The sequence below is a fragment of the Artemia franciscana genome, chromosome 3 (assembly GCF_032884065.1).
Source record: "Artemia franciscana chromosome 3, ASM3288406v1, whole genome shotgun sequence".
Taxonomy (NCBI): Eukaryota; Metazoa; Arthropoda; class Branchiopoda; order Anostraca; family Artemiidae; genus Artemia; species Artemia franciscana.
Window position 1 is genome coordinate 31,659,213 of NC_088865.1, and position 24,815 is coordinate 31,684,027.

Consider the following 24,815-nt stretch of genomic DNA (forward strand, 5'->3'; position numbering starts at 1 on the left):
TTTCATTCCAAAAAAACTAATGTATAACTCAATAAATTATTTTATCAATTATAAATTGATTTGTTTGCACCTATTTCATAAATCTAGTAATGCGACCTAACGAAGAGCTCTTGTCAAAACCCGGTAAATTAAGAAAAAAGGAATAAATGCTATGACTTGATATTTGCAAGTTGGAAACACACCAGGGTTCTCAAACCCTATGAATTTTATTTTTAAATTCAGTTAAGATCGTCCCCTTTTTAGGAGGGTATTCAGCTATTTTCAAATTTCATGAAAATATTTTTGTGAAACTGACTTTAAATACGTAAACTAAATATGAATAAGCTTTATATACTTGAAATCAAGCTTGAAAAACAGACTTTGTTATGTATATTTTGCAAGGCTGTATGCAGAAGGAGGGTAGAGGGTTTGTCCCCCCAGTAGTTTTCCCATGACTCTTAAAAATGTAACATAAATTTACATAAGAAAAATTTTACGCGTTTTTAAGTTTATTTTATACCCCTCCCCCCCAGGGCAGTATCCAGGATTTATTTTTCAGGAGGGGGAGGATTAGGAATAGATTTTTTCGGGGATAAGAGGGCTTAAAACTTAAAAACACATCAAAAATGTGTTTATATTTATTTTTGTTACGTTTTACGAGTCGGACAAACATTTTATTATGCGGGGGGGGGGGAGGTTGGAAACTTTAGCCCCCCAAGATACGGCCTGGATCCCCCTTGAAAAAATCCTGGATGTGCCCTTGATATTTTGACCATTGATGTTTATCATTAAAATCCATTTTACATCTGCTATTTAGTATTTCTGTGATCTATCAGTTTTGATCAAAACTTCAGATATTTCATCAAATTATCGATTTATCATCTTACTCTGAACAATGTTTCCAGAAGTTCTATTAAGCTAACGGAAATATAAACGCCAAGGACTATGCTTTAATGAAGAAAGCATTGATGAAAAATAAACAGTATTTATGTATTAAAATTAAATTGATTGTAAACCGAGAAATTGTATTTTCTGTGAAGTTTTGACTATTTGAGCAGTATTTTGTTTTTTTCTTTATATTTTATTATAAAAAGAATATCTCAGAAGTTATATTGGTTTTCATAATTGAAAGTAAAATATAATAAAAATTGGGTAAAATTTTTGATAAGACAGTAAAAGATTTTTCGCTGTCTGATTAAGATTTTACCCAGTTTTAATATATTTTTGTCAATTGTAAATGGAGAGGCAGTGTGGTCTAAGAAATTAGTTTTAAATAGAGACTAATTGACATTAATAGGGTGCAATTGACAATCTAGCCTTCTGAATTATTTGAGGGGAAAGGTGAGGGGAAAAAACACTTCCACGCTTATTTGGGTATGGAAGTGGAAATAGTCGGGTTGGATCAGTGGTATTAGATGTCGTTACAGTATGAATAGTAGTAGCTGAAGCGGTTGCAGCAGGAGTAATTGCATTAGGAGCTATCACGATAGGAGTAATGATGATAGAAATAGCATTTGGAGGGAAAGCTGTTATAAGAGTTGGAGCAGTAGTCGCCGAAGAAGTGGCTGGGAACGGTTTGGTTGGGGGGGGGGGGCAGTGGAAACTGCGGTAGAAATTCTCTCTGTTAAAATTGTCATGGTAAGAGTAGCCTAGTCGTGGATTGAGCGTTATCAGTATTAGTGAAACCAACTACTATCTGCAGATAACTTTTATCTTCAGTTGTAAAGGTTGAATACTTTCTTTAAGGCAACAATTCCTCAAATTTCAAATTGTGATATATAGTTTTAACGCAACTGATTTAATTAAAAATCAACAGAAACGACAATTGTCTATATTTACGAGTCGGGGGTAGGGGAGATTAGGATTAAACTCCATTCGTTCAGTCGAGACCATCCGATTATGGTTTTGGACCGTTGACCCTGGGATTGTATGGGTAGTATTGCTCTCAAAGGTACGGTTTTTCTATTTTTTTTGCTCTTCTAACTAAATTGAATATCTTAAAATGTTGATGTGGGTTCAAACGGGACAGTATAGAGACTTCAAGAGGGACAAAAAGAACAAAGGGCTTTTGAGAGGGTGCTTGACTCATCGTCTGATCACTTTAGACCTTTAAAAAGGGAGCTAGAAGTTTTGTGACAAATTTACGATCGAATAGATCCCTCCCAACATTTTATTATCATTAATTCTATATCCATCAGAGTTTTTGAGAGGGTGCTTGACTCATCGTCTGATCATTTTAGGCCTTAAAAAAAGCGAGCTAGAAGTTTTGTAACAAATTCGATTGTGATCGAATGGATCTTTCCGACTTTTCATTATCATTGATTCTGTATCCAGAGGTGAAGAAAACAGATTAAGAAAAAAAATATTGGAGAATAACCCTTTACTAGTTCAATATTATTGTGCTGTTTTCTGGTTTTGACAGCTGTACTGGAAAGTGAATATAATTTACTTGACAGTTGTGGACTATCATATTCTTACTATGGAACGTCGGAAATGAAGACGGATTGAGGAGAGATTGTATTAAAAAACAATTTGGACTTGCTAAATGATCAGGAAGCAATATCTTGCCTTGCGAGGAAGGACTCATCTATTGCTCTAAGCATTAGAAAGTGCCAAAAATGAAAAGAATAGCGATAATTTTCGTAGGCTAGTCAATTACGCGGACATCATATCAATTTTGTGTGGGAGGAGATTCATAAATTGAGATTTTTATGAATGTAATGTACTCTAGTTATTGGAGAAAAGCAAACGCGTACAAAGAATAGTTTTATCCTAACTCTGAAATTTTTGCTGTGTGAGTGAAATTTCTAGGAATGGATCTACTACCCAAATAGGGGCATTGTTCTATGTTTTGAAGCTCCTATATCCCTATTCGGGTACATGAGTATTATCTAAAACACACTGAAGAAGCCGTCAGGTTAATCCAAATGAAATATACCAAAATATGATGAAAATATAATACTTATGTAACAAAATTACGGGAATTACAACAAAGAATTATGGACAGCAGGCTGCCCAGACCGCATTATATTAAATACCTAACCTAACCACCTCTATATATTAAATATTTCATTAAAATCTACCTGCATCGTTCTTTATTTCCGGAAAGAATAAGCTAGTTATAACCGAATACGAGAGAAAACCGGTTTTCTAAGATCAAACAAAGCAAACTTCTCGATTGTGTTCTGGATATTAAGTAAATACTTTCTATTTGTTATGCTTGAAAAATCCTAAATCAAATGAAAAAATGTAAATTTCGTGTGTTATCCAGAAGCTATTGCTCTAGACAAGGATTGGGATTTAGTTCTGATTCTAATATTTTCTTTTCTAAATTACGACTTTTGTTCAAAGAGCCCCTCGGATCTTTTAAGCTGGGAAAAGTTAAAATAGCACTAAAAGAAGAGAAAACACACACATACTATTGCAAACTCTGTCCTCTTGCGTTTTATTTTTCTTTTTCCACTGTTTGCGTGTTTTCCAATCTTTTCGCGTTATTTCCTAGTATATATTGATTTGTATAATCCATCTTAATTTTATTCATTTTCATTTTTATTTTTGTTTTAAACTGTATAGAAAAATCAACTAAATTCGTGGCCGGTAAAACACTTCTGAAAGCCTTATAAACTAGTATTTTGTTTTCTTCAGGCTTCTTGGGGATGAACCTGCTCTTAAGCCTGTTCTGTTGTGTTGGTTTTTTGTTTTCAATTAAATAAAAAAAGAAGTTTTTTAAACTGAAAGTAAGGAGCGACATTAAAACTTAAAACGCACAGAAATTATTTCGTTTATGAAAGAGGCTGCTTCCTCATCAGCGCCCCGTTCTTTACGCTAAAGGTTGACTCTTTCTCTCAATTCTTCTTTTTAAAACAGTAAAAAACTTTAGCGTAAAGAGCGGGGCGTTGATGAGGAAGCAGCCTCTTTCATATACGAAATAATTTCTGTGCGTTTTAGGTTTTAATGTCGCTCCTTACTTTCAGTTTAAAAAACTTGTTTTTTTTATTTAATTTCTGAACGTTTTTGAATCAATGCATGTTTTGATTTTGGCTCTCCGCAGAGGAATAATCAAAACAAAATTTACATTTTTTTTTTTTTTGGCTAAATGGCTTTCTCATAATTTTGATCGAATGATTTTGAGAAAAAAAGAGCGGGGGACGAAGCCTAGTTGCCCTCCGATTTTTTGGTTAATTAAAAAGGCAACTAGAACTTTTGATTTTCTTACGAATCTTTTTATTGGTAAAAGATTTACGTAACTTATAAATTAGCTTATGTAAAGAACCTTTGTATTCTCATGTTTTTATTACATATATGAGGGGATTCGCCCCATCGTCAGTACCTCGCTCTTTACACTAAAGCTTAAATTTTATCCCAATTCATTAAGAATGACCCCTGAATCACAAAAGCCGTAGAATAAATAGTTGAAATTGCTAAAAATACTTTAGCGTAAAGAGTGAGGTATTAGAAGGAGGTGAGCCCCTCATATGAGTAATAATTTCTGTATGTTTTAAGTTTTATTGCTGTTCCTTACTTCCAGCTGAAAAAGCTTTTTCACGTTTATTTTTTAATTGTTTTTTTTTAAATAATGCTAGTAAATCCTGCTCTCCCTTCATAGAAATTTTCTTCTCCCATGACAAATTCTCGATGGAAAGTTCCCCCAGCATATCCCCCTCTTCTCAACCCCTCCCCCAACCAAAAAAAATCCTCCTGAGAACGCCTGTACACTTCCCAATAACCATTACTATATGTAAGCACAGGTCAAAGTTTGTAACTTGTTGACCCTCCCACAGGGACTGTGGGGGAGTACATCGTCCCCAAAGACATAGTTATAAGGTTTTTCAACTACGCTGAATAAAATGGCTATCTCAGAATTTTGATCCGTTGACTTTGGGAAAATAATTAGCGTGGGAGGGGGCCTAGGTGCCCTCCAATTTTATTGGTCACTTAAAAAGGGCACTAGAACTTTTCATTTCCGTTAGAATGAGCCCTCTTTCAACATTCTTGGACAACTGGGTCGATACGATCACCCCTGGGAAAAAAAAAAACAACAAAAAAAACAAATAAACACGCATCCGTGATCTGCCTTCTGGCAAAAAAAATGCAAAATTCCACATTTTTGTAGATAGGAGCGAAACTTCTACAGTAGGGTTCTCTGATACGCTGAATCTGATGGTGTGATTTTCGTTAAGATGCTATGACTTTTAGGGGGTGTTTCCCCCTATTTTCTAAAATAACGCAAATTTTCTCAGCTGGTTTATTTAAAACCAGCTTTAAAATGCGATTCTTTTGATGTAGCTATTGGTATCAAAATTCCATTTTTTAGAGTTTTGGTTACTATTGAGCCGGGTCGCTCCTTACTACAGTTCGTTACCACGAACTGTTTGATAAGCACAAGTTGCAAAATGAGTAAATATCATGAATCAGTTTATTTGAAACATTTTTTCAGATATAGGGCGCATGAAATATGGAAAAATAATTATATGTTCGTTTTAAGTTGCAATTTCACTCTTTACTTTTATTAGAAAAACTTACCTTAAAAAAAAAATCAAAATTCTTTCGTTTTTAAACTTTCAAAATATACACAATTAACTTTAAAAATAGAACTTTGTCTAAGTTGGGCGAAGAAATTGAGGAAGTCAATATGAGTTTTTTCTAAGATAGGGCATTAAATATAGGTTTTACTTCGAAACTCGCTTAAAATTTATATTAAAAAAAAATGCCCTTTTGTCACAAAAAAAGTCCAAGGGGTTTATTATCCTTGATATTTTTCAGGGTGCAATGATGTATAAAATATTGACCTGCATGAACTATATACAGATTTTTGAAAACTGAAAGACATTAAAGGAATTTTGCATTTCTAGGTAGTATTATTTCTGGAAATTCGTTTGGTTATTATTGCGATTTCTCTGACGCAATTTTTTCTGCAGCCCTTTGACAATTATAGAAATGGCCAAGGTGTTGAGATAGTCTAGCAGTTCACCTACCTTGGTTCAATTGTCTGCTCAAATGGAAATCTAGGTTTGCAAGGGTAGCAAAGGCGAACGCCGTTTTTGGCCATTTTTTGAGAACAATATTCCACATACCCCGGGTCATCCATCTCACGGAAGCTCGTATCTGCTCTGCGTCGGTAGCAAGTGTTGTGTTGTACTCGTCAGAGACTTGGCCTTTGACTCAGTCGCAGATAATGAAGGTAGGTGCTGTCCAGACAAAACACCTCCGCAAAATCAAACAGGTTAGCTGGCTCGACAGGGTACGGAACATGGATATGCTCCAGTCCTTTAAATTACAATTCTTGTCCGAACAGCTTGAATCACACGCGCTGCGTTGTTACGGTCATTTACTTTGTATACTCATTGAAACACCTGTCCGACTTAAATTCGACTTCTATCCAACTGCTAATGGCTGGAAACGCCCCAGAGGTAGACTACGTGTGAGATGGGAGGATATCATATGCGATCGACTTACAGCGGGGGCATTAGCACCAGCGAAGCTCCTACCCTTGCCCAAAACAGGCCACTCTGGCGACGACTAACGGCGCTGATGTCTGGTTCCCTCTACGCTGGCAATGCTGCCGAGGAAGAGCTTTAAGTCAGTGACGCAGTGCTGAAAAAATTCAGAACTTCTCACAAGGAAGAATACTTTCATTATTTTTGCTTCTTGGACTTCAACGTTTTTAGAAAATTGATCATTAAAATAACATTGTCATTATGGAAAATAAAAGGCTAAAGGGCCCCTTCCCTACGCCCTTTCCCTACGCCTCCTTTCTCAGCGCCCTTTCCCTAAAAAGGAAAGGACGCTGAAGGCCTTTCCTAGAAGTTCGTATGGTTACACATTTTAATGCTCCTACGATTTCTCACTGTCCCGTTAAAAAAAAAAAGGATACGGCATTAGACTTTACAGTCCGTACCGGCGGTGCTGATCTCCGTTTCTTGGCCCTTCAGCCAGGAAGTGCAATGGGGGGTTGGGGGCCAGCCATCCTTTGCTGTCGCACACCCTTCCTGTTTACCTTCCCCAGATTTCTCCAGGTACCCATTTAGAGCTGGGTCGACTCTGGCTAAGCTTACAGAGTCACGCCACTGACCCCCGTCCCAAACTGAAGAATTGGGTACACTGGGATTCGAACCCGCGTCCTCTTATCAAGCTGTTTTTTTGGAATTCCCAAGAGTTTGTTTTAGAGCTTAACCTTTACTGTTACAATAAACTCAAATAGTGCTTATTACTATTCTCGAATAAGTTTTGAATTTGAGCCAACAGATTTTTTTTACTTGGCATTTTTTTCAAAGCTGTTTTTTCCTTTTCACTTATTAAGGGGATTGGGAGGAGGCTGGCAATCAAGAGGAGGATTTTAAGTATCATGTTAAGGATTTTTTGCCATGGAGATTTCAATGGAGATACACGACACAAAAAGTCCCCTTTTTTTAGTGCCATATGCTACCATACGCTGGTGTTGTCAAGAAAATTTTATGCTAACAATAAACATGTGAGTATTAGATTTCAAATAATCTCTCTGAAAGCTTTCTATGATTCTCTGGTTTCCCACTAGTGCTGGCAAAATAAAAAGAACAAAAAGAGACATTAGCATTAGAAACTACTTTTTGAAAGTTCCAAATTTTTTTTCGTAATGAGCTTTTACTGTTAATGTAAACAAAAATAATAGTCGTTATTTCAAAACTAATCTTAATGATTTTTTTTATGTTGACAGTTTGTTTCAAAGAATGTACTTTTAGTTTTCACTTGGAAGTGGACTTGACAAGACCAGATCTAATAAACGGATTTTACAACCAGGGGGATTATGATAGTACCCTTTGTATGCTTCAAAGCCTCTCGACTCCAGAAACTGCGGCAAAAATTGCCATTCTTGGTACCATATGACACTTTAAGATGGCATCATCAAGACCAATCTACAAAAAGCACGTTCATTTGATTAAGAGCTTTAAATTGAGCCAACAAACATGTCTCTTCGACGTTGCCGTACCGTGCTGATGCTGCTAGTCAGCAGACGATTTATGAAACTTAATAAGGAGGCTGGGAGAGAGAGTATACAATTGAGTGGTTATCAATCCTTGGCTTTGACTATAGAGATTATGACTATGCATTTTCATGCTTTTCAGCCTTTTCTAGAAATGATGCCAAAAATTGACATTGTTGGTGCCGTATGGGTCTTTGTCATAGTATATGTATGGGTCATGAGGGCAAAATTATGAGAAAACACTTAGATATAAAAGTTAACTTTCAAATGTATCATTAAAAATCTCTCTTTGATATTCTAGTGCGGCGAAGAAAAAAAGAGAAACAAAAATTATTTTTTAATGTACTTTTTATTCAGAAAAAGGATTTCTCTTGTTGTTTGAGTCGGGAGACTGTAATTATTCTAAATGAGATTGTTGACTATACTTATTCCATTCGCTCCAATTGGTGCATTGACGCCATTTCTCAGGGGTTTTAGGCTCTTTTTTCATTTGCCCATAGCTTTGTTTTCGCAATAACTTTAACCATTAAAATTACACGAAATAGTAGTAGTTGTAGTAGTAGTAGTAAATTAATTTTATTGAAAGTAATCATTTTTATACAATAGCACAACAAAAGCGATGCTTGCGAAGATGAGCTAAAAAAAGAAAAAAGAAAAAGAGTATGGAGCATCATACCGTTTACTGAAACCAACATGAAAAATAAACAACGAAACACTACATAAAAAAACCCAAAACAACACATAAAAAATATGGAAAAATATTCCACTGAAAATATATTTAATCTGTTTCAAAAGCTTACCTACCGAGCAACTCCATACGTAAATCAGGTTTAAACTAGTTGAAATTACTATTAGTAAATAATAGTTGCCATTCCCGAATCAGCTTTAAATGGGTATTCTTTTTCACTACTTTTTTTCAAGATCTTTTTTCCGGTTACTTTGGGTTAAGGTTTGCTCTTCACTAGGTTGTAGCTATCGCTGCAACCACGATTGTGTAAACTTGACAAACTGAATTTGTCTTTATGGATCAAGCCCAACACTGTATGATTTTTGCAAATACTGTCTAATATCACTATCAGAAATATAAATTTTTATAAATAAATTAAAATTAAAAAAAAATATCAAGTATTTTTCACATTTTATTGACAAACTTTGAAATCGATACAAAAAGAATTCAGTCATTAGATTTTCGTGAGTAATTAAAGTAAGGCAAAATATTACAGCTAGCGCTCAGTTTATCTGAAAAGCCATACATTGAAAAAAACAACTACACGATCAGCCTAACTATACTGTGGACCCGTGACGCACTTTTAGTCGCTGGAAACGGGATTTAGCGCACGCAAATTACTTAATAATTTCCGTTACAATGCTTCCCTTGGCTACATTTCTCCTAAAAACGATTAGGACAGAAAAAGATGAAAAATGACTTCTTTTACTTACGTAATTCTATCGCGCCTCCCAACAGTTTCTCCCCTCGCTTTGTCCATAAACTCAGCAACAGATTCGAGAAGAATTTCCGTAACTTTTTCCTGGATACATTCGATATTCTCTTTTATAATGTCCTGCGCTGACTGAGCTCTAATTTCCTCATGTATCAGCAGTTTCATATAACCATGTGAATTTGCAGATTCCACGTTAAAATCATTTGTTTTGACATAAATGCAGAGTTTAAAATAATCTTCAAGACGATCTGTATTATTCTCAAGGCAATCGAGTTTCCACTCACAACAATCTATCTTTTAACCACTGTATTTCTTTTCATTTATCAAGCTTTCAAATGATTAGGCTATGAATTTAACTTTAACAGTATATTGAATTAAAGGGATTTTAAATGACGAACGTATAAGAACTAAAACATTTATACATTAAGTACAAATCGGACTCTACGATATTAGTTAGAAAATTATGACAGATTCTTCAACTTCTTAGCAGTTTGATAACTGAAGTGGACGGAGTAAATACAGATGAAGTACAATGGTGACTAAGTAAAGCCTTCTAGACGTCCCAACTCTCTAAGCATGAGGATCTAGGGGAGTCCTAATATAAGGGCTATCAATCATTATAAGAAAAAATCTTGAAAAAAATAGAGACCACCATAAATTTCTTCAATTTACGAATGACTAGAACTCTGGATTTAATTTTACATGTGACGGAATTCTAAATAAGAAGACTTTACCATTTGGTAGCCATTCTGCGGCCTAGTGTATCAAAACAGACGATGTCGGATTGAGTGATGAAATTAAACTATATACTAAGAAAACTCAAAGATGAAAACATTTTCTGTTAATGCTAGATAACTAATATATATGCTTCTAGCAATAAATATGTAACATGTACTTATACTCATAGCATTTAATTTCGTACATAACCAGATTAATCCACAAAAATATCATTCTATGACATTTTTCTGATGTTTTACAATATGACTGGAAACAAAAGGTAAGTTATTTAGGTAACATTCGCTATTTCCTGTCTCATGAGTCTTAAATGTAAAGGAAAAGAAAAATCAATTTTGAGCTTGTAAGTTGTTGTCAAAATGGCTCAAGTATATAACTAAAATTATTAAATTATTCCATAAGAAAAAGGACAAGGAAAGAATTTCATATTTCATATCTTTCATTTTGTTTTTACACACACATATATATATATATATATATATATATATATATATATATATATATATATATATATATATATATATATATATATATATATATATATATATATACACCCACACACACACACACATATATATATAAATATATATATATATATATATATATATATATATATATATATATATATATATATATATATGCGTGTGTGAGTGTGTGTGTGTGTGTTTGTTTTTATCAATTTGAAATGTTCGAAGACTAGATATCATGGTCAATATTCTTTTTTCTCAGCAGTGTTCGTCCTCATCTGTCACCAATTAACTACACCTTTTTTGCATCAGGCACTTTTTACTAATTCTTGGCCAATTTTATTTTTTTTATTTTGGTAAAAAAAGTAAATTTTTGAAAAATTTAGTCAAAGATCTGTGATTTAAAATCATTGTACACAATCTCCAAGCACGAGCAGAATCTAAAAAAAATGTCTAGTCCTTAGCCAAAACACTTGAAATTCTCAGTGAGAATTTATTATTTTCATAACCTTTCTCCGGTAAGCTTCCAGTCAAACAAAAACAACTATTTTTTATTGTATTTAATAAGTAGAATAATTCTCATATTTTACAGTATTTCATTACTGTAATTGATCAATGCTTATGATTATCTGAAAGTATTAATATTTCGTAGAAACCTAACCTATAACTATTTCAGTTACTATTGAAATATGTAAGAAGTATTTTAACGGAAACTTCCAAGTTTGGAAACTCGACATTTTTTACTAACCTTCCTTTACATTTCCAGCCGTTCTTCTGATCAAGCTCTTCAAAGTCCTGGCTGAAGCTTGCTTCAGCCCAAAAATGAGCTTAATTAAGTTTCGCAGCAGTTCCTATTCGAGAGATGTCAAATTCAAGAGTTTGCAAGAACAATTTTCGTGGAAAAGCTCTAATAATCAATACAGATGCTATTAATTCTACCACTTGTAGATTCTTATTTTCTTTTTAAACTTTTTATATGAATTTTTTTTTATTTAATCTAAAGAAACCGATACGGAAGTGGTATACTTGCTTTTTAAGATCTTATTTATGGGAGCAATAAGTTTTTTTATGGATGTACAGTCCACCCTTTTGACAAAACTTTCTGCTTTTACTATACAAGTGGAATTAAGAAAATGAATTAAAACCAATACTTTTCGAAATATACTTTTTACGGTTTTTCGCAAAAATTGTGAGAGTGTCTATGGAAACTAGAAAAAGACAGTTTTTTAAATTTTTTCAACAGAAGACAGTTTTTTCAAAGTATAGGCATTGAATTCAGTTGATATGAAATGGAAGCTGATTTCAAATATGACCAACTGCTTCTACCATTTAAAATAACTTGTGACAATAGTTGGGAACAAGAAAATCAATCTATAGAGTTTTTGCAATTTTCTATTAATAAATTTTAAGAGTGAATTGAAATATTTTGATGTAGAAATGACACGCATTGCCCGTGTAAGGTTTGTAATTTGCCTCGGTCTGAGAATACGGAACAAAGAAAATATATTCAAATGAGAGAATGCATGTGAAAGTAAGAATTTTCATGATTGACTTTCCGAAAAATAGCTTTTTTCTCTGGTTGTGATGTTAATAAGGAATACGATGATATAAAAACTGATTTTTTGGATTATATTTTTTTATATTATTTAATAAGAAAACAAGTTATTTTTAACCGAAAGTAAGGAGCAAGATTAAAACTTAAAACAAACGGAGATTACTCCGTATATGAAAGGGGCTGCTCCCTCCTCAACGCCCCGCTCTTTACGCTAAAGTTTAACTCTTTCTCTCCACTCTACTTTTTAAAACAGTAAAAAAAAAAAATTAGCGTAAAGAGCGGGGCGTTGAGGAGGGAACAGCCCCTCTTATATACAGAGTAATTTTTATTCGTTTTAAGTTTTAATTTGCGCTCCTTACTTCCAGTTAAAAAAACTTGTTTTCTTATTTAATTTCTGAACGTTTTTAAAATAATGTATGTTTTGATTTTGGCTCACCGCACTTGAATAAGTGAAACGAAATTTGCATATTAATTTATTTTTATGGCTAAATGGCTTTCTCATAGTTTTGATCCGACGATTTTGAAAAAAAGAAGCGGAGGAGTAGGCCTAGTTACCCACCATTTTTTGGTCATTTAAAAAGGCAACTAGAACTTTTAATTTTTTACGAACATTTTTATTAGTAAAAATATGCGTAACTTACGAATTAACTTTTGCAACGAACTGCTATATTCGTATGTTTTTATTACGTATATGAGGGGGTTCACCCCCTCGTTAATACCTCGCTCTTCACACTAAAGTTTAAATTTTGTCCCAATTCCTTAAGAATAACCCCTGAACCACAAAAGCCGTAAAATAAATAGTTGAAATTAATAAAGTTACTTTAGCGTAAAGAGCGAGGTATTAGGAGTAGGTGAACCCCTCATATGCGTAATAATTTCTGTTCGCTTTAAGTTTTAATGCTGCTCCTTACTTTTAGTTGAAAAAACTTTTTCATGTTTATTTTTTCATTGTTCTTTAAAAAAATGCTAAGAAATCCTGGGCCCCTTCATGGAAATTTTCTTCGCCAATGTAAAATCCCCCATGGAAAATTACCCCCGCATAACCCCCTCCACTCAACCCCTCCCCCAAACCAAAAAATCTCCTTGAAAGCGTCCGTACGCTTCCAAATAACCATTACTATGTGTAAACAACGGTCAAAGTTTGTAACTTGCGGCCCCTCCCACGGGGCTGTGGGGGAGTAACGCGTCCCAAAAACAAACGTATTTGGGACTGCCTCAAATAAAATGACTATCTCATAATTTTGATCCGAGGACTTTGGGAAAAACATGAGCGTGGGAGGGGGCCTAGATGCCCTCCAGTTTTTTGGTCACTTAAAAATGGCACTAGAAGTTTTAATTTCCGTTAGAATGAGCTCTGAGAGGACATTCTTGGACCACTGGATCGATACGATCACCCCTGGGAAAAAAACAAATAAACAAAAAACAAAAAAACAAAAAACAAACAAATAAACACGCATCCGTGATCTGTCTTGTGGTAAAAAATAAAAATTCCATATTTTTGTAGATAGGAGCTTGAAACTTCTACTGTAAGGTTCTCTGATAAGCTGAATGTGCTGGTGTGATTTTTGTTGAGATTTTATGACTTTTAAGGGGTGTTTTCCCCTATTTTCTAAAATAAGGCAAATTTTCTTAGGCTCGTAACTTTTGATGTGTAAGTCTAAATTTAATAAGACATACATATTTAAAATCAGCATTAAAATGCAATTCTTTTGATGTGACTATTGTTATAAAAATTCCGTATTTTAGAGTTTCGGTTACTATTGAGCCGGGTCGATCCTTACTACAGTTCGTTACCACGAACTGTTTGATTTTGAGCCAATAATTTTGTTGAGAAGCATACAGAATATTTTTAACGTATTCACCCATATCTTTGAGTGTGGTCTACCTGTTCAATATGTTTGAGCATAGAGTTTGTTAAATTTGGTCCCATTGCAAGTCAACCCCGTTCAACCCCAACCTGTTTAACTGAATTTCATTTAACTCAACCTGATTTATGTCTACCCTTGAGTATATCAGCCTAGAGGCAGCCCAAGCCCCTTTTAACTCGATATCCACTCAAAATCAATTCCATGCCAAAGAACCTCATTAAACGAACCTTATTAAATTTGACCCTGTTCAACTCCACTCTTTTGATTCAACCCCATTAAAATCAACTCCACTCGGCTCAGGCGCAGATCTACAGAAAAATCTTACGGGGCGGGGGGGTCACAACGTTGCCAATAATGGATCAAATTGAAATGTTCACTCAAAAAAGGAAAAAAAAACAAATGAGCCAGAAATATCTCAAAGGAGGTAGCCCCCTGTATCCACCTCTGATTCAACTGAGCCACCCTGCAACTCAAGCCTATCTAACTTATCCCCAATTCAACCCAACACACTTCCAATTTAAACACGGTTCCACTCAACCCTAATTTAGCTCAACCCACGCACCTGAAACTCGGTTTCACTCAACACTCATTCAAATCGTCCCAATACAATTCGACGCAATTAAATTATACCCATTCAATTCGACCTCATTCGACTCAAACCCATTCAATTTAACCCCATGTAACTCAATCTCTGTTTAAGTCAATGGTCCTGGAAACCAACCTTATTTATCTCAAAATTTCTCAAATTAAGCCCTTTTATTCGAACTTTCTTACAACTTTCTTACAACAACAAATTTCCGTTCAGCTCAATCCTCACGGTCATTCCCCATGGCTTAACTCCTTTGCAATTCAACAGCATGTAACTCATTCTTAATAGACCTCAGTCCCTGGAACTCATCCTCCTGTAATTAAACCCATCATGATACAAATAACCCCCAATCGAAATCAACCCTCTTTACCTCAGCAATGTAGCTGCTTTTGTCATTAATTAAAAGAAAGTTTCAAAAAGATGTCTTTTTCAAAGAAAAGTAAAAATAAATATCAAAAATGATATCGAACAGAAGCAAAGTCATATATTAATTCAAACTGAAACGAAAAGAAATTGTTATCAATTTCTCTGCTTCTGTATGGAACTAACAGATGAAATAAAAGTCAACTAATAAACCAAAATCATTACGACAATTAAGAGCAAAGCTACCCCCATCCAAGCCTGAAAAATGCACATTACCGAGAAAAATAGTGCCAATCTATAGCCCAGGCCATATACAAAATTTTGCTGATTTTGTTAGTTTGAAATATTTTTCTGTACTTATTTCTTACAACCAGGTTAGGTCAATATCTACCTGGTTCATTATACCAAACAACTCAAAAAGAAGAAAAAATCAGCGATGTTTTTACACAGTCTAGAGCTAAATCCAGTCATTAGAAGAGCTTGGAAAGCTAAAAAGCTTGATTTCCCTTAATGCTTAAACTTTGTAAAATTACTTTTTACAACTTTTAGGACATTGCAATATATGCTTGTTCGTGGGGACTACCTTATTGAACAATGGATAATACAGTAATGGGAAAGGGCATATTTGAGCAAAAAAAAAAAATAATTGTAGCACCCTATGAAAGTTAAAACAGAGATCGCACAATTGCAAGATGTTAATTTTGTTATTCTGTGATGCGAAATAACAACTTTGGCCCTAAATGAGACACAACATAATAATTAAAAACCCTAAGGTAGCAGTAGTATTGCATCCATGGATTATAGAGGGACAGCAATTTAGGTCTGTGACACATCTGTTTTTTCGTTGAAGGAAATTTCTAGACATAGTAAAAAAAAAAAACAAACGGTTATATGTATTTTGGTAGCCGATTTCTTGATGAAGGGATAATGTATCAAACATTATTTAAACTATTTAACCTTTTCGATTCTTTTACTTCTTTTTCGCCCTTTTACCTCCTTTTAACCAATTATACATTTTTTTTAACTCTTTAACCATTTAACCCTTCTTGTTGTAGCTACGAACTAGGACTATTTATTTTTGTTTTTAGACTCTACAAAGCCTTTGAACATATAAAAATGTCGACTCTTTTTGGAACTCCAAAATCTTACACCAAATTTTCAAACCCTTAAAATTTCAAGAATCTTAGCAATCATTTGAATATTCTAAGACTTTGACACATAATTTTGGATTTTTATTGAGGTTTTCTGTACAGACAACACATTACATTCAATCCTTCAAGAATCTCAATCTTTTTCAAACTCCCACAATTTTTAGAATTAATTTTCATGGTTTTATAACTCAGAGTATTTAAATTTCAAGAATCTCAGCTTTTTTTTTAATTCCACAAGCTATAGACCTAATTTTCAAACTTATAGATATTAAAACCTTCACATTTCTAGAATTTTGAAGAATGTCACATTTTCATAATTTGAACACCCATAATTTTATATTTTTGACGACACGATGGTTTCCACTTCCAAGATCTTGAGTTTTTTTCATAGCTCCACTATCCTCGGACTTAATTGTCATAATTTGACATGTGAAGAGCGGCTAAAATCAAGAATTTTGAGAAATTTTGTATTTTCACACTTGTTCAAGTTTCGATTTGTATGTTTTGATAACACATTCATATTTTATGGAATCTCGACCTTTTTCAAATTCCACATCTATTAAATTTTAGCTTCAGGAGTTGAAAACCCAAAGCCTTAATTTTTGTAATTTCAAAACTTTTCACATTGTTCTTCTTCTTAACTTTCATTTTTCACATTCCGACAATGATAAACCTTGATATTTTCAAGAATGTTTGCTGCTTTATCAAAATCCAATATTTCTAACACCTAATAATTTGGTTTAAGTAAAATTCATTGGCCACACAAAGACATCAAATTTCAATAAATTTAATAATTTTCTCAAGAGTTTAATTTTTTTTTGGCAACAAAAATCCTTAAAACTTTGAAGAAATTCATTCTATACAAATTTCACAATTGATAGAATTAGCTTCAAAAGTTTTAAAACTGAAAGTAAAAAAATTAAAATTTAGACCAAAAAGTTTTCGACTCATAGCATTTTCACAAGTAAATATTTTCACATGTAAATTATAATTTGTCTTCAGGAAAGCGTGAACTGAAGTAACCAGGGTTCTGTGATATAAATTATAAGATTACCTAGCGTTGTATGATGCTATGATATGACTATTAATTTCATTTTTCGGTTCTAGCATTGATGTTTGTCATTTTGAAAATATTTCCGTCAATCTGGATGTCAAACAGACATGGAGGAAAAATTTGCCTAATTTTTGTACTCAAATGTCAAAAAGTAAACTGCTCATTTTAGCCTGGAGAGTGGAAACGTTACTGAGTTTCTTTTTTTTATTTTGTGATCAACAAAACCATACGGTATAATAAAGTGACGTAAAGAGTCACTTAAAGCCCCTATTTTATTCTAAAAATCAAACACGTATGGGGGAACGCTACATTTCTCCTTTAATTCATCAACAAAACGCAGCTCAATCAGTTTACAGAATGTAGTAGAGATTTTTATAGTAAAATTTCAGAAGTGTGAAAATATATTTTTTAAATTCTTAAACTGTGAAGGATTTAAGCTGTCGAACTTTAAAATAAAACTTGAGACGTGTCGAATTTTAAAATTTTAGATTCCGTCTGCTGTGAAAGGTATTCTATTGTCAAAATATAAAAAAAAGTTGTAAATTTTGAATTTTTATGGCCTTTAAAATTTTCAAAGGCCTTGAAAGGTAAAACTATATAAGGTAGGTGGTAGAATTCTGGAATTGTTAAAAAAGTTGACGCCATAGAAAGTTTGATTTCATTTTTTTGTCAAAATATAAAAACTAGAATATTAGAAGCGGGAAATTTCAAAATTATTAAGGTTCTTGAAATTTGAACGGTTTGAGAAGCATTACAGTATATACTCAAAGAAAAACAAATAGAAAAATTAGAACTTGTATTTTGTTCAACATGGGAACACATATTCGATAATACTGATAGTCCACACCAATACAAGAGAAATTATTTTCTAAGCATTAAAAAGTGTCTGTTTGAAAGGTTTAAAATTTTTAAGTTAGGTTAGTCTACGCTATTTTGATACGACGCGTCAACCTAGCCTAGAGCAGCCTAACTTAAAAGGGTTAGCTTTAAAACTAATCTAAATGAAATATTTTAGGTTTTATAAGATTTGTTTTATTTTGTGGGAATCTTCACTAAAGGCTTTGTGACTAAAACGGTAAAACTAAGAGCTTTTAAAGCTAAAACTCGCTAAAACTAAAATTGTAGGATTAAAATATTCAAAATAAGACTTTAAAATTAGAAACTTAAAACTAAAACTTCAAAAATAAAGGTTTAAAACTAAAATTGTAAAACTAGAAAATTAAAGCATTAAAGCTAAAAATTTAAAACGAACGCCATAAAAACCTTAAAAAAATAACTTTTTAAGACTATTACTCTAAAATTAAATTTTTAAGCAAAAATTAAAAAACTGAAACTTCAAATAAAAATTTTAAGAGTGAAATTTCAAAACAAATAAAAAGAAGTTTCAAAACTAAACCTTTTAAATTAAAAAGAACTTTAAGACCTAACTTTAAAACTGAGAGTTTAAAACTAAAACTTTTAAAACTAGCTTTAAAATTCACTTTAAAATTAAAACCTTAAAACTAAGACTATTAAAAAAGAAAAATATAATAATAAAACTTGAAATGAATAAGACCAATCATAGATTACTTGGGGCAACTTCATACAGAATTCTGGAATCAGCGAAAGGTTGAAAATGCCTTAGGAATGGTAATATGTGTCACGAGGATGCCAAAGGACAGCCACATATTGTCAAGGTGGCGTGAATTGCCAAGGGGGGCATGACGAGGGATTGGGTTAACGAAAAACGAGTCATTCGATTTAAATCATAATTTTTTCGCGAAAATGCCTGAGAATACCTTAGCAATGATAATATGTATCACAGGGTGTCATGGGCCAGCTATGTTGTGCCACAGTGGCATGAATTGCTATCTAATATTGCAATCTAACAACGAAATTGTAAGCTCCCACTGTTCAAATAAAAACACCGATCATTTTTAGTTTAAAATGTAATTTTTGTGTGGTCCTTAGGTGTGACAAAGTGGGCCAGAGGTTTCATCAGGCTGGCAAATTGTGCCATACTGGCCTAAATTACAGGAGTCACCAGAGAAAATGCTATTGGGGTTTTTTCATTAAGTTCCAACGATCAATTCTAGTGTAAACGAATATTTTTGCAGGAAGAATACCCAAAATGCCAATATGTTTGATAATGCTTGCCAGATGGTGCCGTGTGCTAGCGATTTAGCGTCACTGACTGGTAACTGCCGTGGAACATCGCATTCTAACAGTTAAATGGAAGTTTCCACTGTTCAAATAAAAAAAAATGGTTGCTTTTAGTTTATAAGTTAATTTTGTGGGAAAAGGTTGAAAAGCCCTTAGGTGTGATAGTGTGCACTACAGGGTTTCATCAGGCTGTTACACTGTGCCTTGCGAGCCTCAATTGCCAGGAGTCATCAGAAGAAACGCTATAGGGGATTTTTCAAGAAGTTTAAACGATCGATTCTAGTCTAAAAGAATATTTTTGCAGGAAAAACGCCCGAAATGCCATGATAATGCTTGCCAGAGGGTGCTGTGTGTAAGTCATTGAGTGTCAAAGGCTGAGAGTCGCCATGGGATTAAATTGCAACTTTCCACTGTTCAAATAAAAACAAAGGTCATTTTTAGTTATATATTTTTGTGGGGAAAAAGTTGAAAAACCCTTAGGAGTGATAATGTGCACCAGAGGGTGTCATCGGGCTGGTAGATTGTGCCTTGCTGGTCTCAACTGCCAGGAGCCATCAGAAAAAGTGTTATTGGGGATATTTTCCTTAAGTTTAAGCGATCGACTCTAGTGTAAACGGATATTTTGGAGAGAAAATCTCCAAAAAATGTTAATAATGGTTACCAGAGGGTGCCATTTGTCAGCCCTTGAGTGCTACAGGCTGGGAATCTCCATGGCACATCGCAGCCTAACAACGAAATTGCAAGTTTCCGCTGTTCAAATAAGGAAAAAGGTTATTTTTAGTTTACATGGGTATTTTTATGGGAAACAGGTGGAATCGCCAAGAGTCATCAGTAGAAACGTTATTGAGATTTTTTATTAAGTTTAAACAATCGACTCTACCGTAAACGGATATTTCTAGAGAAAAAATTTCCGAAAAACGCCATATGTGTGATAATAGTTGCCAGAGGGTACCTTGTGTGAGCCCTAGTGTCACAAGCCGGGAATCACCAGAAAATAATACCAAGAAAAAGTGAACAAAATATAGAATTAAGCCACATGTCCTGTGCCCCCTTGAATTTACCTTTAATAAGCCACCACTTCCTCTCAATGGATCTTTATTTTTTGATTAAAACTAATTATCTTCATGTAATTCTATATTTTTGATGTTTTGGATATACTTATGACAAATTTCTCAGCAGCTATGCTGATAATCTTCGTCTGAACGACATTCTAATTAAAAACATCTCCCTCATTGGCTACCTGCATAATATAGATTTCTATGGCCTAAGAATATATTGCTTTAATAATGCTTGTAAATTTGTTTTTAATAATAAATCTTGTATGTAAGAAAAACAACTTTCATTCTTTAGATTTCTTATTCCAGGATAAAACTTTGTTATATTTCACTAATGCAATTTAAGCATCTGGTAGCCTATGTACATGGGTATGTTCGTTCAAGATTGTCTCTAATATAAGTGTAAAATTTTAAAATGTTGTGCAGTGAGGAGGAAAAGACAGACTTTTGATCGTTTAGAAGGTGTAGCATATTCTAGCCATATTGATCCTCTTGCGTTTATTTCACCTCTGATAACGCATTCAATATCCAATAGAGTAAAAGAATCTATTACTAAAAATGTGCTAAGAAAAATCTGCAATATTATCTGATAATACCCCCTAAAGTATTAATTAACAGACAGGTGCACGTTAAATGGTAGCAATTTCCAATAATCAGTTTTCTCCCCCCCCCCATGTTAATTATTGCAGAAAACGGAAACATTTAATCCATAGCTTCATTAAAACGTTTCCATTAGAAAGTATTCACCGAAATAAAATATCAGGGAGGCTTTCTTGGTTCAGATGTCTTGTGCTCCATTCCGTTGAGGATAAATCTCTTTCGATTCCCAAAGGAGGCAAAAATCTTTACATTATAAGTGTTCCCTGAAAAAAGAAAAACCCATTGAAAGAAAAAAGTCTTAAAAGAAAAATTAAATCCTGAAGGAATTATTAATTAGATTATTACGTAGTACCCTACGTGAGTGACCTCTTCAGTTACAAGCGGGGACTCCGCACGGGCCCCGAAGAAACAAGTCGCGTGAGAATTCGTCATTTTTAACAGAGGTAACCATTCCCCTATTACATAACAACAAAAGAAATCTTGAAATTGTCTCGAGAAAAATGTCTAGAGAAACGTCTTAAAATATCTTGAAATGTCCTGAAGAAAAATGTCTTAAAAATGTCTTGAAATGTCTAGAAGTATTTTGAATAAAGGACGGGAAAAATGTCTTAAAAACATCTTGAAATGTCTTGAAAATTTTTAAAAACGTCTTGAAGAAAAATGTCTCAAAAATGTCTTAAAATGCCCTGAAACTCCTCTAAAAATCTCTCGAAAAAATATCTTAAAAACCGTTTGGAATATCTTGAAACGTCTTGAAAAACGTCTTGGAGAAAAGTGTCTTAAAAATGTCTTGAAAGGTTTTAAAAAATGTCTTAAAAAGCGTCTTGAAATGTCTTGAAGAAAACATTCCCTGTTACGTAACATTCAAAGAAAAGAGAATTTGGCGGGGTCTCTGAGTGTTTTTCTTGGCCCTTGTGGCCTTAATATAGAATCAAAGATAAAACATTCACTATTACGCAACAAACACCTGCATATTGAACAAACTGCATCTTTTTGAAAATATTGCCTTTTGAAAAAACATTCTCTGTTACGTAACATTCAAAGAAAGCAGGATTTGGTGGGCGCTCTGAGTGTTTTTCCTGGCCCTTGCGGGGTTAATATAGAATCAAAGATAATATAGTCACTATTACGGAGCAAAGACCTGCGTATTGAATAAAATTAATAACACCTGCATCTTTTTGAAAATATTACCTATTACGTAACATGCACCTGCATTTCTTAGAAAATTAATAACAGCTGCGTCTTGAAGGAATCACCTTTGAACTTCTTCGTCACCTTAAATCATAAAAGGAAGAAAAGAGTAGCGGCTATTTGTGTTGTTTAGCGAATTGACCCCTCACTACTTAAATAATCATTAAAATATTTGCAATTAAAAGGGATTTTGTTAAAAACATTGTCTCGAATAAATACACTAGAAATCAAAAATGGTTGAAAAGTGTACTAGTCGACGATTCTGGAGTATACTTGTTTGTATACTTGTTTCTATACCTGTTTGTATATACGCACGTGTGATGTTACAAAATGACAGCACACACGTGGGATATCACGTAATGACCGTACACACATCGGTGATAAATAACACTTTAAGCGATTTTTTCTTCGGGGTTTCTTTTTGCGTTCAAAGCGTTATTTTTTCAGGGAGCCTTTATATTCTAATGACTAGGATTCGAAAGGGCTATTTAAATCCAATGGAATTAGCGCCCTAGAACGCTGGACGAGCAATATATTTTTATTATTATGATTCAGGGAATAGATTTTACGAAATAACCAATTCCACACGCTGAGAATCCCCATGTCCCGCTTACTAGAATGATTAAGTTATTAATTACATGTTTTATATGAAAGCAATAATTGGGATGCAGAGGAGAAAATTGATTACTATAGCTTAGTTATATTTGAAGTAATGCTTTAGAAGGGTGTTATAAACCCAGAGAAAACGATTGTTTTCTTCTTAGCAATATGATCCTAGTATTTTGGAGTTTCCTTCTTAGAGAATTTCTAGCGATATTTTCTCTAAGAATGATCTAAGTTATCTCAAAATATAAAGAAAATGGGGGGACAAGACATTTGACTCAATTCTATATTTTGTTCTTTTTTCTTGGTATTATTTTCTTTCAACTCCCAGCCTTTGACACTCAATAGCTGACCAAGCCCCTAAGGAGCAATTCCAACGGGGGAGGGCACTAGCAACCAATCCCAGAGGGGAGAGAGTTGTTATTAGAGATAATTTTAAACCAAATTTAGATTTATATCTGAGTGGTTTTAAAGGAAATTCTATGTTTCTTTGAGCCATGGCCATGCATATTCACACCACTGTGACTGACATTCCTTTTCTGACCCATCCTCTAGCGAGCAATTCCAGCCCGATCCCCCTAAAATCCAATTTCACCGATGACCTATAAACCAATCCTACTGGGAACCTAGAGAGTAATTCCAACGGGACCCATAACAGTGGGGCCCTAGCAACCAATTAAACCGTGGGGATGGCGAATTTCAGCACCAGTGCATATCTAGAAATATTCGGTTCTCTTTTCGAGGCAACCGGAAAAGGTGAAAGAAAGGGATGCTTATTTTATCCAGAATTGAATATACCACCACGATAAAGAGTGCTTGATCGATTTTCGACCAGTCTTGACGGTGTAAAGGTGCTGAAGAACCAAGAGGTGTATCTTAATATCCAAAAGATGGAAAATTGATTGAGCAGGCTACGGGATGATGTTCAGACAATTGATGATCAAGCATAATCTTTACTGTAATGGCTTTCAAATTAATTGATACTGTAACATGAACCAAGTTGGAAGTTCACAAGAACCTATAGCATACGTAAAATCACACGTTTAATCCAAATAATCAAGAAATCGCTTAATACATTCTTAATTATTGTTGCATGTGGCGACGCTTGAAAATTTGGCTACGTTCATCTGAAGACCAACCAAGAATCAGAAACTCACTTTTTGACATTTGACATACACTCCTTCCCCAACCTACATAAAGAACCACCGACCTTCTCCATAATAGCTGAAGCTCTATTATATAAAACGGTCAACAATTTTTTTCAAGCTTCAACCGAATCATCTACTCATATAAAGCGTGAAATTAAGTGTCTATGTTGCCGTTTATTTTGTAGGACTGCTAGCACCTTTAGAGATAAATACGCTAACGTACGGCATTACTGCTTGTGAGATTGGAGGCTCAGTATGCATACAGTTTTCCGATAGTTTAAAATCAATTGACTAGCTCAGAGTTTTCACACGATAGCACATTGACCTTCTTTTAGCTAGAATTGTTGTTTTGCACCACAAATAGGCTGAAGACACTTCTGTGCTTGGGGACAGACTCTCTGGCTAAAATAAATGTATATGTTAGCCGTTTATTTTGTAGGACTACCTGCACCTTTAGAAACCAATGCGCCACCGTACGGAATTGTTCACTCTGAAACTGGAGGATCAATATGCGTATAGATAATCGATAATTCTAAATCAATTGACAATATTAGAATTTTCACACAATAGCGTTTTAGCTTTGTTTTGGCTAGGATTGTTTGCATCGCGAAATGGCTGAAAACATTGCATTGCTGTTGGACAGTCTATTTGGCTAAAATAAATGTCTATGTTAAGCATTATTTTGTAGAACTACCTGCACCCTTAGTAACCAATTCGCCGCCGTAGGAAATTTCTGCCTCTGAAACTGGAGGCTAAATATACGCATAGATTTTCGTTATTTCTAAATCAATTGACTATCTTAGAATTTTCATACAATAGTCTTTTGGTCTTCTTTTGGCTAAAATTATTTTGCAAGAAATGACTAAAACGCTGTTTTTCTGTTTGACAGTCTTTTTGGCTAAAATAAATGTCG

The 24,815-nt window shown here is 34.0% G+C and overlaps 2 protein-coding genes across 5 annotated transcripts in view; both read right to left on the minus strand.

Annotated features, from left to right (window-relative positions):
- The window catches only part of LOC136025155 (uncharacterized), an 81,208-nt gene extending 71,535 nt beyond the window's left edge, over positions 1 to 9,673 (minus strand). The window contains exon 1 of the mRNA XM_065700909.1: positions 9,380 to 9,673. Within this exon, the coding sequence (XP_065556981.1) occupies positions 9,380 to 9,546 (167 nt within the window). The 5' untranslated portion in view covers positions 9,547 to 9,673. The remainder of the gene's footprint in view (positions 1 to 9,379) is intronic.
- LOC136025163 (uncharacterized) overlaps positions 1 to 24,815 on the minus strand; it is a 489,107-nt gene that overhangs the window by 214,879 nt on the left and 249,413 nt on the right. The gene's annotated exons all lie outside the window — the stretch shown is intronic.